General features: G+C 39.7%; 1 protein-coding gene across 2 annotated transcripts; it reads right to left on the bottom strand.

The window, feature by feature from the left end:
- Positions 1 to 1,566: 1,566 nt before the first annotated feature.
- On the bottom strand, positions 1,567 to 16,226 carry LOC137988212 (uncharacterized). Of its 2 annotated transcripts, none has more exons than XM_068834257.1 (8): positions 16,078 to 16,226; positions 15,603 to 15,695; positions 14,026 to 14,676; positions 13,225 to 13,436; positions 11,785 to 11,825; positions 9,172 to 9,268; positions 4,356 to 4,578; positions 1,567 to 4,238 (listed from the first exon to the last, which is right to left on the bottom strand). In XM_068834257.1, exons 1-8 carry the CDS (start codon positions 16,222 to 16,224, stop codon positions 4,113 to 4,115), a joined length of 1,590 nt encoding a protein of 529 aa, XP_068690358.1. In that variant the 5' UTR covers positions 16,225 to 16,226; the 3' UTR covers positions 1,567 to 4,112. The 2 variants fall into 2 exon arrangements, with proteins under 2 accessions (XP_068690358.1, XP_068690359.1); XM_068834258.1 differs by having other exon boundaries at positions 1,567 to 4,235.
- Between the last annotated feature and the right edge of the window lie 1,274 nt (positions 16,227 to 17,500).

The following is a 17,500-nucleotide window of genomic DNA, read 5'->3' as shown; positions in this document are numbered from 1 at the left end:
TACTTTTTTTTAAAGCAACATGCAAAGAATTTGTTTTGAATTGGTTAAATTCACGATTGATAGTGAGTGTTTAAGGGCATTGCTTTTGCCCGATATTTATGACGGATTGCGAAAACAGTGGTTCTACGAGGGGACTGGATCAAGCCTATTGTGACGTCTACAAAGGGATATCGACCAGAACACATTGAAGCGAGTAAGACATGTTTACAAAGTAATTTTTAGTAAAAAAGCGTCAGTTCAAGGCGATATGCCAAACCGGTGTGTGGTCTTTGTAGAAAGCTAAGTTCTTTTGCATGAGTCACTCAGCCCAGTCTCCACCCCCCTCCCCCCCCTTCAAAAAAAAAAAAAAAACAGAACTCGGAAATCGCGAAGGGCATGAAATTCTTCAACCAAAATTTTGGCGATGACAGATTTTAAAAAAGGACTGTAAAAGAAAAGGTTCAGTTGCAATTTAAAAGAACAAGTTAGGAACACAGCGGTCAACATATGCTTCTAGAAAATTGCTCCTTATTTTAAGTTGAAAAGGAGACGTTTGTCTGTGGCTAAGCTAAAAAATGTTTTGCGTCATCGTCCCCACAGTGAACGTTGTTTTAGATGTCAACCTGTCACAGAATATGGAACGTTCCATATGTTGTCGACAGTCCTGTTCAGACTCACTGTAGATTTCTGCTTGCGATGGGTAAGTCAATGTGCATTCAAAACGTTTTCTGGACCAGCTTGTCTGTCGACAATTTTCCCCTTCTAATTTATGTCAGCGTTGTTTAAGAAGCCCTCTCCAATAAGCTACTTTCAAAAATACCACGATACTCTTTGCCCTCCAAAATTTTGCATAACCATTGCTTTTATTTTCTCTTGGGACCATTGTAAATCCCAAGAGAATGCTAATACAAAGAGTATTACGGTATTTTTGAAAGTGGCCTAATGTTCCAGTTTCTCTTGGGACTTACAAGGGTCCCAAGAGAAAATAAAAACAATGCTTATGCAAAATTTTGGAGGACAAACAAAGAATATTATGGTATTCTTGAGAGTGGCCAAAAGACACCTTATGTATATACCTACCTTACCCGCAGCGCATAACCATCTAAATGTAATGAACACTACAAACACGGTCATTAGATACATTTACGGTCCTTGTGATAATGACTGGCTGTTAGTGTTACGCTCCCTATCAGTTGCCTATAAAAGTGTCATTCCTCTTACACCTTTCGTTGCACCGTTTCCCCCACCAATAGATGGTTTTCACTCACGTGAGTTGACGGCCATTTTGGTGTACAAAACAATAGAAAATATTTGCGCAGAATTTGCATAAAAGTAGAGTTCAGTCCCCAAGGGAGAGGATGTCTATTGTGCTAGTACACCAAAATGGCCGCTGTGACGTCACGTGGAAACCATCTATTCATGGTAACATGTGGTTCTGTTTTAGTCTCCTTGTCTATTTTTCCCGTCTCAACATTGTCCTCTGTACGTTCTTACTTACAGCGAAGAAGCTACTGTGCCATCATTTGAATGTCTGACCTTCCCTTGTTCCACTCTTTCTTCACAAACATAAATCAGTGAAACACAAAATTTTACTCTACTTTCTTTTTTATTATGCCAATGCACCATCTACAAAATAATAGAGCACATACTTTAAGTGCAGCTTGCACTTTTACAAAAATTACCAAAATTAAGAAATTGATTTATTATACTTATCGTTATGTGCTCCTTTTCTTTAAAATGTCAAGGACTATCGCTGTTTCTAATTTCGGGCCTGGCATATTTACTTACAAGCTAACTTATTTTGTATTTCTTGTTCCCCTCCTTCTTTAGAAACATAACGCAGTGAAATTTTACTCTACTTTCTTTTTTATTATGCCAATGCACCATCTACAACATAATAGCGCACATACTTTAAGTGCAGTTTGCACTTTTACAAAAATTACCAAAATTAAGAAATTGATTTATTATACTTATCGTTATGTGCTCCTTTTCTTTAACATGTCAAGGACTATAACTATTTCTAATTTCGGGCCTGGCAAATTTAATTACAAGCTAACTTATTTTGTATTTCTTGTTCCCCTCCTTCTTTAGAAACATAACGCAGTGAAATTTTACTCTAATTTCTTTTTTATTATGCCAATGCACCATCTACAACATAACAGAGCACATACTTTAAGTGCAGCTTGCACTTTTACAAAAATTACCAAAATTAAGAAATTGATTTATTTTACTTATCGTTTTGTGCTCCTTTTCTTTAAAACGTCACGACCTATCGCTGTTTCTAATTTAGGGCCTGGCATGGTTACTAATAAGCTATCCTATTTTGTGTTTCTTTTGGTTGAATACTCCCTTCATCTTACTGAAAATGTTTCTTTTCTTTACACTGCCAAAGTCTTAAGGCCAACACGTTATAATTTTGCTTGGAAGAGGGTGTTTAAATAGTTGAACGAGTCCTTAGGTTGATTGGGGTCTCGGTAGAAGCCTTGTTGAGACAAAACATGACGTCAAAAGTTTATCCTAGAGAAAAAGAAAACCCAGAAAGTGGCGGATGCGATATGTCCAAAAATGCACATATCGAGATGTACGCCGATGTTGTCCCATTGCTCTTCCGCCTGCGGCCATTTTGAAAAACCGCTTAAGTGATTATCCCGTAATAATCATCTCATTGGCAACCAATCAGCGCAGAGAAGTGTCAATAATCACCGATGTAATTATACTAAATTGAGATGTACGCCGATGTTGATAAGCGTCAAGAAGTGTTCCTTGCTCTTCCGCGCAACTTAACATCACTTGTGTCCAGAAATGCTCACAATTAACATTATCAAGTGTCCTCTAAACTGCACTGAGCAAGGAAAAATTATCAGCTGCATTGACCATAACCTGAATATTATGCTAACCCTAACACATACTTTGTTGTTTAAACAGGCAGCAAAATGCTTACAGTTAAAGGGACACTTGGTGTTTAATATCAAAATTAGGCGAAGATCTAACTATGTGCACTTCTGAAGTGGGTTGAAGGCGACTTTAATTAAGAGCTTGCCATGTTGAGAAAGTCCGTTCGTAACGTTAATTTAAATATTTGCTCAGTTGAACTTAGATTCACCAATAGGACATTTGCATGATGACGCCATTTGGCTACAAATACCAGAATCCTGCAGATTTTGCTTGTCCCATGCTAACTAGAGCTATTGGTATTTCGAGCCCGCTGGGAATACAAAAGTTAAAGAAGAGAAGAAAAACAAACTGAATTCTAGTGGTTGTAGTCAAATGACGCTATCGTGAAAATTGCCTATTAAAAGCACTCAGTCATCTTCTACAGGCGTAACAATGGAGGAATGCTGGGTGTAACGGATTGCCAAAACATGCGAAGAAATAAACTATTAAAATAAGAAAATAAATAATGATGATGATTAGTATGTCGCAGCCTACTCCAGCTTTTTGACGTTTTAACAATTGAATGACTTAGCCAACATATGCAACAAATGCCTTCTAGAAGAGCAATGAAAAACTCTGGCCTGACCTGCTTCTCGCGAACAGTGCAAGTAAACTTGCCCTCACTGACTAGAAGCACGCCATTGTGTTTGTTTGAGCAGAGTGGACCATGAGACGAGAGGAGTGCACCTAAGGTTACGATAATGGTGTCGTCCGAGATTCTTCCCTTTTCTTGCTTGTTAATGGCCAAACAAAGTCAAGACAAGGCAGATCTTTGAGCTTTAAATTGTTAAAATCTGTCGGTCTCGGTAAGAACATGTGCCTGAAAGTCGGCTGTTTGGTTGTACTTAGACAGTGTAATATCTCACTTGATAATAAATAAATAAATAAATAAATAAATAAATAAATAAACAAATAGCTTAAGCAGCAATCTGACTACAATGCCAATCTAAAACCGAGAAGACTAAGAGAAAAGCTTTATAGCTAAGTCTGATAAGTTACTTTAACTAAAAATATTCATAGCTATGCTCAGCAAGCATTTGCTGACAACTGTAAATCATTCAGCTTGAAGACTCGTCTTGGACACATTCTGTGTGCTTACAGCCTGATGATTTTCCTGTTCCTAAACGTCTGTTTCTTGCATCTATTAACAATGAGATCAAAGTATGATTGCATAAGTTTACTGAGTTTCATAAGTGATTTTAATGAACCAATTCATTGCTGTGCAGCTTGGAGCTCATATGATAAGACTTGCCTTGGACACCATTCTCTGGTTTTTCAACTTGGATTATGACTGCTTCATCGGCTTCTGCTGCATTTGACCCCTGCTAAGATGAAAGGTATGATAGCATAAGATTGAAGGTAACTTCAATACACAAATTCAGTTGTCATGCAAGGCCAAGCACAAGTCTACAACTGCAAGAAGTTTGTTCTACAAAACTTACCTTGGACACATCCGGCAGGTTTGCAACTTCAAGGTTGTCAAGTTCATCAACTTCTGCTGTCTTTGACGCCTGTGTGCTATAATAATATTTCGATTCGTCGTGATTGTCCCAGCTAAAGTACTCCCCTTGCTCTTCCAACATATCGTCAAGTCTCTTATACAGCCGCTCAAAGCTTGGCCGTTCATCTGGGTCCTGGTTCCAACAATCTGTCATCAAGGTGTACCTTAAAGATGAACAAATAAAGAAGTTTTCTTTTATGCAGGAAAATCGATGATCTTCACATAACCTATTAACACTGTTTCCCTTTAATTGATGTGTAGCTTACTGAACAGGATATGTCAACTGTAATTGCTTCCGCAGTGAGTGAACCCGGAACGAACGAGGCAGCTCTCTAATCGGGAGAAGAACACATTTTTTCTTCGAAACGCGAGGAATTGTGGTCGCGGAAAGGTCAGGGGCGCAAGGAATTGTGGTTACGCGTGAATTGAGGAATTAATGGCCCAGTTTCACCCATAATGCATTGCGCGCCTGAGTGAATCACTTCGAAATCCATTTCAATCCGTAGTTATTTTTCTATTTCAGTTTCTGCAATTAATGGAAATAGGAATTCTTTGTTATTATATTCTTGCTTTTCATCTATATTTCGGATAAAGATTTTAATAAGGCGTTCAGTTCGATCATTTTGTGTGAGCATGTAGCTGTGGTGTGACTGAAGAGGATAAGGAGTGAACTACGCGGGTTGGAAGGCCCCGTTTACCGGGTTCCACTCAGTATATTCGTCTTCGCCAATCCGTGTTTAATCTTTGGAGAGAGAGGAAAGTCAGTCTGGGGAGGTTCACGGATGGCGAATTTGCAGAGTATCTTCTACATCGAAGGTGAGCTTGCTTTACGTAAGCTTTCGATTTCGACCGCGTATAAAAGTAAGCGTTCTCGTTGTTTGGGCGATGGAAGCTAAGCTTATATTGCTCCTAATGAAGCGGTAACTTATGGGAATTTGTGTTCACATTTTGCTTTAGAGCTGACAGAGACCCTTCTCCCGATGGCGATGAGTTACCTTCGACTTCGTACGATCTTGGTTATCATGTATACACAACTTGTGGAAATGAGTCTTATCACACCTGCCCCTCGATCTCAGATCATAAAAAGTGTTGAATTTTTTTTTTCGTTATTGTCCTGTTATAGTTGTCCTAGCAGCCCTTTTTTTCTTTTTCAAATGTGATTTATACATTACAGTGCAAAATGTTGAAAAAGCCTTGGTGTCTCTGTCTTTTGCAGGCTCCATAGACTTTATATTCATCATAATTTAGTGTAGTGTGGTCTGCAGTTGTAATCATGATTACACTGTAACCATTAACAGCCTTGAGCCTGTCTGAAAATGAAATTGTGGAAAAGAAGCTGATTATTTTGCTGGAGCAATTGCTTTTAGATTATTGGAGTTGTTTACTTCAGTCATCGAAGGAAGTCAATTGAGTGTTGATAGTAATCGGGCAGTTGCTTCTGTTCTGGTTTCACTTGAATGGCTGAGAGGTCTACTGGTAATTGTTTAGTAATTGGTTTGGTTTTGGTTTTCCAACACTCAATTTAGAACCACTACAGGATCCAGTGAAACCAATTTATTTATTTACTTTGTGTGTTGCAAGTAATAACTGTGTAGTATCTGATCACCTTCTACTAGGTATCCTTACTTCATCATGAGAGTAACGCTGGCTGCAATCAACCACAACGTGCACTTGTCAAGAAAATCAAAACTTACTAAAGCGCGAAAAGAACAAGGCCATAGAAAATAGTCAAAAAGGTTTGAAAATTTTCATGCCGAAATTGTGAAAGAAGAAAAATCTTTCAGTTACTTCCCCTTACCTGTAGCAAAAATGCTGCGTAGGCGCCTCATGTATGAGGGAAGTTTCACATTGCCTTCCGATAGAATGAATGAATCTTACCCAAAGCAAATTGCCCACACTATTGGCATGAAGGAGCCCCCGCCAACTGAAGAGTTGATGAAAGGACCTTTTTGTTTTGAAAAGAAGCTAAAATGAGCATTGGAACAGCATGCTACATCTTTCTGCATCAGAAACTGTTTCTAAAATGTCCATGTATTTATTAACATTTACAGACTGAAGTACAAATGGACTAAGGGCTTTCCCTGTTACATGGAAAGGTTTGAACAAAACAATGTTTCATATCTATGTTACGTCCTAGTAGATGAATCAGCAGGGAAATAGTCCCACTTTTCATAGCAGACATCTACAGCAAGCTGATGGAATGAATTTATAAATAATGATAAAGATAAATTTATAATAATGACGAAGAAAAGCAAGCAATAGTTTTGAATTACATCATTTTTCAACAAAGTTTTATGTAAATTCAGTACTTGTTATATGCAGTTAATAAGTTGGTTTCTTTAAATGTATAGAAATAGCAGGTAACAGAATAAATACGTCTTGACAAAGTTCATTTTCTGCTTATGACTATCAGTAGTGATTGGCCAGACAACCCAATAACATGATCCAGGCCAAGGTAAAAATGGGCATGGGAGGGAATATGTGTTTCTGATCAGGCTTATAATATGCACTAAGCATGAGTGACAGATGTTCACATGTCAATTATTTCGAAATCCCATGTATCTCACACCAGGAGAAGGGAATGCTTGTCGAATCATCCTTACTGCACAAGCACGTAGGACTCGTCTTGTTCCCTGTACCCAATTTCCTATATTTCCAGAGAGAGAACTGACGATAGGCTGCTTTGCGTAAGCTTTCCATGGAAAAATGGAATTCATCAGCTCTGATATCACACCGTGCCTTCATGCACACTTCAAGAATGTCTCTGTCCAAGCAAATGTTATGAAATGTTCAATAAGAAGTGATGCACTGCCGTTTCTTGCAACAGACATTTTCTTCCTCTGTTTCCATTGGCACACAAACCTGACACTGGCACTATGGTACAGGTAGGTATTTTGGAGGTGCAGGCTCTTCGGGTAGGTTGTCTGCAACTAGCTTTTTAGCGAAGTCCAAACTGCCCCTGCCCAGACTCAATGATTTAACAGCAAGTCATTCTTTGTAGGGGTATCCAGGGATTGAATGAATTCCTAGCAAGAAACTTCACAAAATAAAGATAATTTTCGAATAAAGATAACCTATACAAGCTTGAGATTTACGGCTACATGCCAGCATTACATATTTGAGAATGAGCAATGCCGATGGATGTTGACACCCCCACGCCCCCCCCCCCCCCAACCCCTATGGATGAGGCCAATCAGAATTCGACTGGTAGGAATCTTTTTCAAAGGCACCGACAAAAAGTGAAGGGGTAGGAAAGGTTTTTTCAAAGGGTTCCGACAAAAATCCGACCAGTAAGAACCTACTCGTCCATACCCCAGGGTCAAATCGTGAATGGAAAGTCCCACCGCTCGGCACCATCAGGAATTTATATATTTTCCTGGCTTCTTTCTGGCTTCTTTGTGTGACTGCTACTGTTGATACCAAATCCGTAGATGAAAAAATATATAAATAAACGCTAGAAGAATGGTTAAATTATTGTGATAGAACATTCATTTGTAAGCTTCTGTATCATACGGTGTTCTCATAGCTGATTTTTGCACTTGGACTTGACACAATTATTTACAAGCGTCGGCACAACTGAGGTCGACTGCTTTGCACGGACACTCTCCTCTTCCTCTCTTCCGTGCACATTGCCCTGAACAAATACAGTTGAGTCTTTCATTTTCTATTCCCTGAAAAAGAAAGAAACAATTCAGGTGTTGTAACGAAATATAAATTCAGTACCGCGGCCGCGTGCAAATTGTCATTTGAAATGTCTCACCTCTGTAGTTACGTCTAATCCTTCTTCCTCGTTGTCCTCTTCGTTAGAGTCCAGTGCTGACCCGTAAAAATTTACAGCTGTGTTTGCGGCGTCTTGTAAAAGGCTGTCCATGAACCACGGATGCGGTAAACTTTTCAATACGAGTTATTAGCCAAAGAAAGTGAAAAAGACAATCTTAAATTGGCGCGCTTCGAATCGACAAGAAACAGAGGAAACCGGCGATAAGCAAAGAGCTAATAAGGAATCATTTCGTCATTTAAAAACAATAACAAACGGGCGCAATGCCGAATGGGTGAAACTGGGCCTTTAAGATGCACGTCCCAGAGTCTTCGTTCCTAATAAATGTGAGTAAATTGCTCGTTACACAGAAGATTATAATTACAACAGAAGCTTGCAGCTACTTTGCCAATCCGAGGTAACTTAACCTGTAAAACTGCTCTGTTTCTTAGTCTTGTAGTTCATTTTTGCTTCTTTTATCTGTGATAAACGTTATCGCAGCTTCGCCAGCGAACCGTCGTTAAATTACTGCAAGCCTACTTGACTATCTCCCTTCCCCTCGGCAGCATTTCTACAATGTAGGTAAACTAGTAAAATACCTAAAGGTGGTTTCTGAAATCCATGTAACTGTAGCTCCAGTCAATTCTTATGTCGTTTCAGGAAGTGTGAGTCGGAGGAAATGGAAACTAAGGCAAAGCCAGTGGCTTTGTACATCTTTGAGTTCTGCGAGACCAGATACGACAGGGGGTCTTTCTTTGAAATTCACATTCTAATGAAGTCCCAACAAATTTCAACTGTGTTAGCTGGTAGTTAGCCTAGTAGTTATCATCAAGCATTTTCTGTTTCAGGAAGACGGATGCAAAGAGGCATGAAAACAGATCAAACAACTCACTCACACTATGAAATTCAAAACATTCCTCCTTCGATCGTATGTACCACACCTTTCTTAAAATGGTTTCATATGATGTTTCCTGTCTATAGTTACTTAGGGAGAACTTACACACGGTCTGTGCAGATGTCAGGTTTTTCCAGTCGGTAACCACTCTTCAAGCTCTCCAAGACCTCTTTGTGTTTCTTCAGAGCGTAAGGTGAGCCCCCTGTAAATTATTCACAAAACATGTCTTGAGGCACACCATCAACCATTTAAAGAAAGCGAGGTGTTTTACTAAAGAAAACCCCGATTTCATAAACATTTGAACCTCACAATAAACAAGTACACACAAAGTTGGGAAAATCGAGATCGTTCAGCCCATTTTTATCATGAACTGAGAAAAAAGTGGCGGATTGGTCACGCATAAACCTTGGCGTTGGACTATCTTACAGACGTTTAGCCTCTCCTCACCCCACCCCCTCTCCCAAACAAAACAAAACACACACAAAAAAAAAACCTGAGTATGTTTCCCCGTTCGTTTGCGTGATCTAATTTGTGTGAGTCTGCTCATTCATCACACTAAATTCCTTCATTTCTTTCCTTGCTCATTCAGCCTGTCAGTCAGTTATTCAATTAATCGATTGGTTAACCACTCAGTCTCTGTGTCAACCGCTCAGTCCTTTGGATAGTTGCTTTACTAGTTGGATGGCCAGATTTGGTTCATTCCCTCATTTGTTTACTCAGTCAGTCAGTCAGTCAGTCAGCCTGTTAGTCAATGTTAGCCGGTCAGCCAGTTAGCCTTTGAGTCACTCATTAAGTCGGTTACAGTTGTAGTTAACCAGCCAGCTCCTTTGATAACGCATTCATTTAGTCAGTCAGAGTGGGTCGGTAGGTCAGCCAGATAGGCAGTTGGACAAACAGTCAGCTGGCTAGACGTTTCACTCTTCTTAGTTCATTTACTCATCGAACCAGTCAGTGCATGAGTCCATCCATCTGTCAGTCAGCCTGTCCAGGCTTTTTCATTCAATTTTTGAGGTGTAAGAAAGGGCTGTTCTCTGTCAACGCATCTCCTTTATCCTTTACGTGGAGGTACATGTAATGGCCAAAGCAACTGGAAACAACGCAACCATAAGAAGTGTCTACGCAGATAATCACGAAGTAAATATAACCCAGTTTTCGGATGATGCTACATTGATTTTAATTGCTTTAGTAAAATCCCTGTCCTCAGCACTCGAATTAGTGCAAGACTTAAACAAAATTCCGGGCCTAGATGGATGGATCGGCAGCATAATCAGTAACAACCGGTTTTTTTTTCCTAGAAGGAACTTTACATAGCCGAAAACGTACTAAAATTCAAGCCTGCTTTCTTGAACTATAAAGAAAAAATACTAGTTAAGTAAGTACACTTGTGTACAGAGAATCTGAGAAAAATTTAAACCCTGGACACTAGCCAAGAGAGGTGACTTGGGTTCATGGACTGTAGACTGACAATAGTGATAATATAAATTAGACTTCTGCCTATTGTTTCGCAAGGCGGAGAACCAAGAGTACAAAACTCATAGACTTTCATTTCAATTTTTTATACAGACAAGTGCCAACTAGCAAGCGGTGAACAGAAAATGCACTTTTTCTTTCAAGACGCACTAGAAACGCCAGTTCATCTTTCTTGGTCATTCTCCCTAACTTCGTGAATAGGGAGCTTAAGGATGCGACGATTTAAAGCCAAGGACTGAAAACCAAACTGAACTTTCGCATACCAGGACAGTAGCAGCTTTTAAAACTAATCGTACCTATTACTCGTAATTTCTAATCAGCCTCGTGCTGCGAGTTCGGCTGATTTTGAAACCATTTCCACAATTACTTCCTAAATTATATCGGCCTCGCGCTGCGCGTTCGGCCAATTTTGGAATCATTTGCACGATTACTCCCTTAATTGTACTCCACTCAGTCGTACTACTTTTACTGATCATCGGTTCATTTCTAGTTTCCGGAAGTGGCTCGAATAAGACTTGATATGTGGTGTGATATCCTATATGGCCATCTAATTTAGAACAAAAGATATGACATAGTAAATGGCGGGGAAACGAAGAAATGGGAACTTTTCGCGGGTTGTGTGTAAATTTTATGACTCACAACCCAACGTCTAGTCTCCAAAATAAACGTAATCATGGTTTGTATTCATATATTTAAGATCACCTGTTTGCAAAAGCCTGTACCTACTCTGTCAAAGTAAGGCAACCAATTTAAATTTATATATAAAGCTAAAAACAGCACTGAGACAAGCTTTAATAACACGGTCTTGTGCAATAGTCTAATTGTTGCTTCAATTTAATAAGCATACTGTTTCAGCCACTCTGTCACTAACAGTTTATGTAATGGGCTTTTAAAGTGCAAAAAAAATAAATAAGAAAATCGTTCCTTTGTTTGCTCGTTCGTTCAACAGGTCAGATGGTAAGTGGGTCATTGGCAAGTCAGTCAGCCAGTCAAGTGGCCAACGTTTAATTGTGCAATGTGGAGTATATTTATAAAAAAAAATGATGGAGGCTTATCTAGTGGATAAAGTTATCCGGGCCAGGCCAGGGCCAGGTTATCGTAATATCGAAGAGATGATACACACACTTTTGAATAACTGTAGTTTCACAAAACAGATGTTCTTGCATTCGAGTCTCATTATCAGCAAACGACTAAAAGTATGGTAAAAATATATTAATTAAAATTGTATAAATAATTCTTATCACTGACCAAGAGTTGCGATTTCCCACAGGACCACGCCATAGGACCAACTGCAAGTAAAACAAATGGATCAGCAAAACTAAATAGTGTTCATTTTGCCGCTGGTGTGTAGTTTGGAATTAGAAGTGAAATTGAATTAATACAATACCAAAGATGACAAGTTATCTCCAGTTCATTTTTTTTTTTGGGGGGGGGGGGGGGGGGGGGTTAAGCAATGGATATCCAATTCACTGAAGCATGAAACAGGCCCAACAGTAAATAACTTGTATTGTTTTTATGTAAAGAACCCCACAAGACGTATTGCATTATGGGGATGGGAAAATAGGAAATGAAAAATACCGTAACAATGTTGATTATCTTGTGTTTCAGTACTGACTTAAGGTGGCTGAACACAGTTAAATATTGCTAGTGCTAATCACCCTTACTTGCACTGAATTGCGATGCGCGCGGCTCACGACATCGGACTGAAAGCATACAAATGCGCCTCTGGCTGCCGCTATACAGTCCATGTTTGATGTCGGAGCACAGCACCACAGCTAGATGTTAAATAGCTGCGAGTCGGTTTTAATGAGGGAGGAAAAATCCTCGAGTCAGGTTGAGATCGACTGAAACTCAACCCACATGCTGGCCGAGGCCAGAATTGAAGTGGTGGGAGGCTCGATAGATAACCACTAAGCCACCCTGACTCCCTACCAATGTTTCATTTACCTTTTTCTCTAAAACCCTTGATCCTTTGGTCCCCAAAAATGGTACGTAAAAAGTTAACAACACGATCTTCGGTTTTTTGATAGTTAAGCTGACGTATATGCAATTGCCATGGCAACATGAATAAATATAAACAGACCTTTAAAATCGGTTTTGTTTATTTGCAGAAAAACTGGTCGTTAGATTTTCTTTATAATTTGCATGCAACAAGCTTGTAACGATGCTCACAAGTTAACACTATTTTAATAAAAATTTAATTGACAGAGAAATCTTTAATTATCTTTTCTTGAAGGTTCACTGGAATATCTAGAATTTCCTCTGTTAAAGTTTAATTTTTTTCAATACTCCAGTTACGTATTTCAAAGTATCTTTGTGCCAAATTGCGTTCAATTCTAACGAGTGGTTCTCGAGAAATAGGCGTATTTCCGAGAAAGCCTTTCCACATTCAATCGCAATTTTTTGACTAACTACACATGCCCTGCATTTAACAGGGTTCTTTCCATAACAAAGAAGAGTCTGCGAATTGCGAAGTTCATTGCATTCAGTGCATTGTTACCGTTTCTAAAATATATTTCTCATAAAAGACTAAAACCATCAAAACACTTTGTTCAATTATGAGGAAAAATAGTACAGATAACGGATGCATTGAGCAAATAAAATGATTGTTGTATCGAAGCCATGTTTTTTTTGTTGCAATCCTTGCACGCGCACTGCATTGCGTTAGTTATCAAGACTAATACTCACACATCGCTCCTGGTGGTGAAGATCTCTTCAAAAATTGACTCGGGAGCCATCCACTTCACTGGCAGTTTCTTCCCAGTGTCTACTTTGTACACGTCATGGTACAAATGCCTCATCAATCCAAAGTCAGAAATCTTGACTATCTTACCATGACCCACGAGAATGTTCCTTGCTGCTAAGTCCCTGTGGACTAGGCCCTTCTGGGAAAGATAGGTCTGTAAACGAAAAAGAATAACCATGGGTATTCCTATGGATTTGAGATGCAAAGTCCTGGCTAGTGGCTTGGGAACTCGAGAATTTCAAGAAACCGTCGGGCCAAAGAGACTCCTTGATCATATCACGCCAATTGTACATCCAGTGAAAGTGACTCCCAACATAATTGATTTCTTCAAATAGACTTACTTAGCGTTAGGTATTAGCACTTTTTAAACGAAAGAATTTGTTTATACAAGGATAGGAGTTCACTACTTCCACTCCACTAAAAATCTCATCAGTATGATACTAACCGAACACCATAAAGAAACTAGGAGCAACAACATGTACTGATATGCCAAGCCAGGCATTACAAAGCTCAGAGGACCAATCAACCACCTTTTAAGCAATGCAAAGATTTCCCTTAATGCTGCGCACAACAATATTACAACACTGACTTGGATAGAGTTTAGGTAATCGTGATTCCCAGTCACAAAGAGAGATCGTATTGCTGCTATGGCTAGACCCTGAAGCTAGCTGAGCAATTATAGCGATTACAAACAGATGGTTTGCGAAAATTGACTTATGTCATTCCAATCATTATTAGCTTACCATGCCACGTGCAATCTGCCAGGCAAGTTTTATAAGATCAAGTGGAGCAAATGACTCGCAATCCTCATCACATTCATCGCCCATATTTTTGGTGGGAACATCTTCCTGGTTTGACGCGGATGACGAAACTACCACCAAAGGTATCGCATTGCTGCCATCAGCGATGTCAGTTCCTTCATTTCCTGCTGGATATGTTGAAGAGCAGTTGAGCAAAGGAATCCCACTTTCATCATTGATATCACCGATGAGGTCTCCTTCATCGTCTCCTGCATAAGCAGGAGGGATGCTGGACAATGGTATTGTGCTTTTACTGTTGCCAGAAGCAATGGTTTCGTCATATTCTTCTCCACTTATTGAAGGGAGGCTTAAAAAGGGTATTGTGCATTCATCGTTGCCAGAAGGGAGGGCTTTTTTCTGTCCTTCCCCAGATGTGGTAGGGCAGCTAATGGCAATCAAGGGTATCACACATTCATTGCTGCTAGAGGTGATTGTTTCTTTGTGATCTTCTGCCGATGTAGAGGGGAAGCACATCAAGGGTGATGCAGAATCAATGTTGCCAGAAGCGATGATTTCCTCATGTTCTGGGGCACATGTGGAAATGCAGCTGTTTTCATACAACACAACTGTTTTAATCCCATCTGCTTCACCACCCTAAGTGAGAAATTTGTTCCGTTAAATTAACAAAAGATTCATTGCAGTTGAGTTAACAAACATTGATTTAAGCCTCAGCCTTCAAGTTAATTATCCTTTTTTGGGCTGGCATTGTTTATTTATTTTTTTTTTACAGTCAAATCAATTTATGTTAACACTCTACTTTGCCTTCTATAACTCTAAATGTCTATTACTCTTCTAGTAAGAGAAACAACAGATTACATGGTCACTTCAAAATTATCAATGGCAGCACAAAGCCACTGTTACACGTTGAAACTTTTAGTTGAAACTTGTGTGCAACGGCACTGCAAAAAAGTTCCAGCAGGCGTTGCACGGTGTAACATAACAGGTCGAAGCTGGTTCGGTTGTGGCCGTTAAGTTTGTGCTCTGAGCATCAAAGGGACCTGGCATTCACAATACCCGGCATTCTTCAAGATGGCAAATACAAGGAAAGAGAAGACACGCCGAAAAGTACTTAAACAACGCTTTCATTTCATGTCCAGTATCGAATTCTAGTGATAATTCCGTGTCGACTAACAGAAATTCTTTTTTTTTTTGTTAATACATCCAATGACTTTTAAACTTTGTAGAAAATAATTTGCGATCTTCTCAGTTGCTTCGATCGACGGCAAAAATGCAGCCTCAATTCAGCCGGCGATCACCCTTTTCTCAAGCGGCGATTTTCACCAGCAGCCGGCACTTAGCTGCATCCCTGAATCACAATTATATGGCCTGTTGGTACATGTATCTATAAGCTTTAGCTGCAGACACAATTTCTACAAGGCTATCCAATAATGTTTACTGTGGGTTTTAGGCATTTGATATTGCTGCAGTTTTTAAAAAAAATGGCACAAGGGAATGAGAATAAAGATCTATCAGGTTTGCATCCTGGATTTAACATCATATCAAAATTAAGAAGCATATACCTGGTCTAGTGTAGCTGTGTTGCATTCTTTTGTCTCTGCATACTGTTTTTTGCTTTCAGTAATAACGACAGCTCCCAAGGTAGAACCTTTAATCTGTGTATACAAGTAAGCAATAAGTGTTATCATAAAAAAGCGGTTTGTGGTCCTCATTGACCCACAAAGTCACAACCATACAATTTGTTTTGGCTAACACCCAGGCCTCGATTGTTCAAAAGGTGGATAGCGCCATCCGGATAAATCACTATCCAGCAGATAAACACCAGCAAAACCGATTGAGTTATCCAGTGGATAGCGCTATCCACCCTTGGAACAACTGGGGCCAGATGAGTTTAGTTTTAAGATGCAAGTGAAGCTCGCTTAGGACAAAACATCCTTTGAATTTTCCTATCAAATGTTGTAATATTCTTTGTTTTCCTTAATACTTAATGCATCTATAGGAATTGGCTTACTAATGATGTTTGGCTAACATAATTACCTGACTTCTTTTTGCTCTCAACCAGTGAAGCAAGTCTCCATGGGGAACATACTCCATAATCAGACGAAGAGGCGTCTTCTGTGGAGTGGCCTCTGTCCAACAGCCTACAAATCTCAGCACGTTTGGACTCTTCCTCAGTACTTTCATAAGATCAATCTCGGTTCAGAAATTCTAATTTCTCCTCTTCATTGGCGTTTTCTTGAGAAAAAAAGTTATGAAAATGTTGAACAAATCAGTTTCAAAGTAGGTTGCTTAGTGTTTCATGTGCAGTGTGATGAACGGTTATCTATTTTATTGTAATCTGACTGCAGTCTGCGGCGGTAAAGCTCAACCCAGTATTTCCGTTTTTCTGTCACTACGGGCAATGTAATTGGCTGTGGCATTTATGAGGATGAGTTATATACCATCTCTCGAGATAGTATAACTCTTTGAGGGGCTTTCCGGTCATAAAGGCGAGACAATCCCTGGTTTTTGCTTGAGAAAACAGCTTGCATTTTTGACCGCTAAAACTAAGACGAGCTGTGTTCACTGTACCTTCCGGACTTTTCCGACTTTAACTAGTTCAAACTTGTCCTACTGCAAACAAAAACCAATGGAGTTTTAGTTTTTAGAACTAGGGGTAGTCGGAGCTTAGGAGCGTGAGTTCGATATGTTTGTAGGCGTACAGGTAGCAGTTGAGGGGGAAGGATGGATGGTTCGTGCGATGGATAAATAGTCTTTGCATATTTGGAAGTGAGGGTTGCGGACAGAGAAAAGGTTGTGAAGGCTAGTGATCTCGTATAGTTCTGTCCAAGTGCTTGTAGAGTGCGTCAGGCAAGTTAATAGAACATTTGTTTTATGGCCGTTTACGGAGAAAGGGTGACCCTCATTACAGACTTTCACTGCAATCTGACAGTAATCCGATCCCACAAAAGTTGACCCTGCTAGAAAAGGTGACCCTACCTCAAGTGGTCACAGGGCAAAAAGTTGGCCCTCCTAGGGTTACCCTACCAAGCAGATAGGGTGGCCCTACCCTAGGGTGACCCTACCTCTAATGTAAACCAAAGCGGAAAATACAATTTAGGCCAGGTTACCCTTCTAAGAGGGTTGCCCTTACTGGCTGCAATAGCATGTTCTACAAGGGCTTCAAGTCGTTCGAAGGCCAATCAGCGCTTTAAAATCCGAGGTCCTCATTTGTTTTCAAACAAGCGTTTTCTTTGGATAGTTTTCTTGGGTTATTTTTAAGAGCAGTCCAATCATCCAATTTAAACTGAATTTCCTTTTGAACATCCATTTCCACACCCCCCTCCACCGCGGCGGCAAAACTGCAGCCGTTCAGGGTAAGATTGTTGAGAAGTTGCTTTACTTCCATGGCCTTACAAATTTGGCCACATCGGATAATGTTTATGAAAATTTAGGACAATCACTGGCCAGTTTTTTATTG

This window comes from Montipora foliosa, unplaced genomic scaffold (assembly GCF_036669935.1).
Source record: "Montipora foliosa isolate CH-2021 unplaced genomic scaffold, ASM3666993v2 scaffold_411, whole genome shotgun sequence".
Classification (NCBI taxonomy): Eukaryota; Metazoa; Cnidaria; class Anthozoa; order Scleractinia; family Acroporidae; genus Montipora; species Montipora foliosa.
Note: the sequence above shows the minus strand (reverse complement) of the source record. Positions and strands in the feature narration are given on the sequence as shown.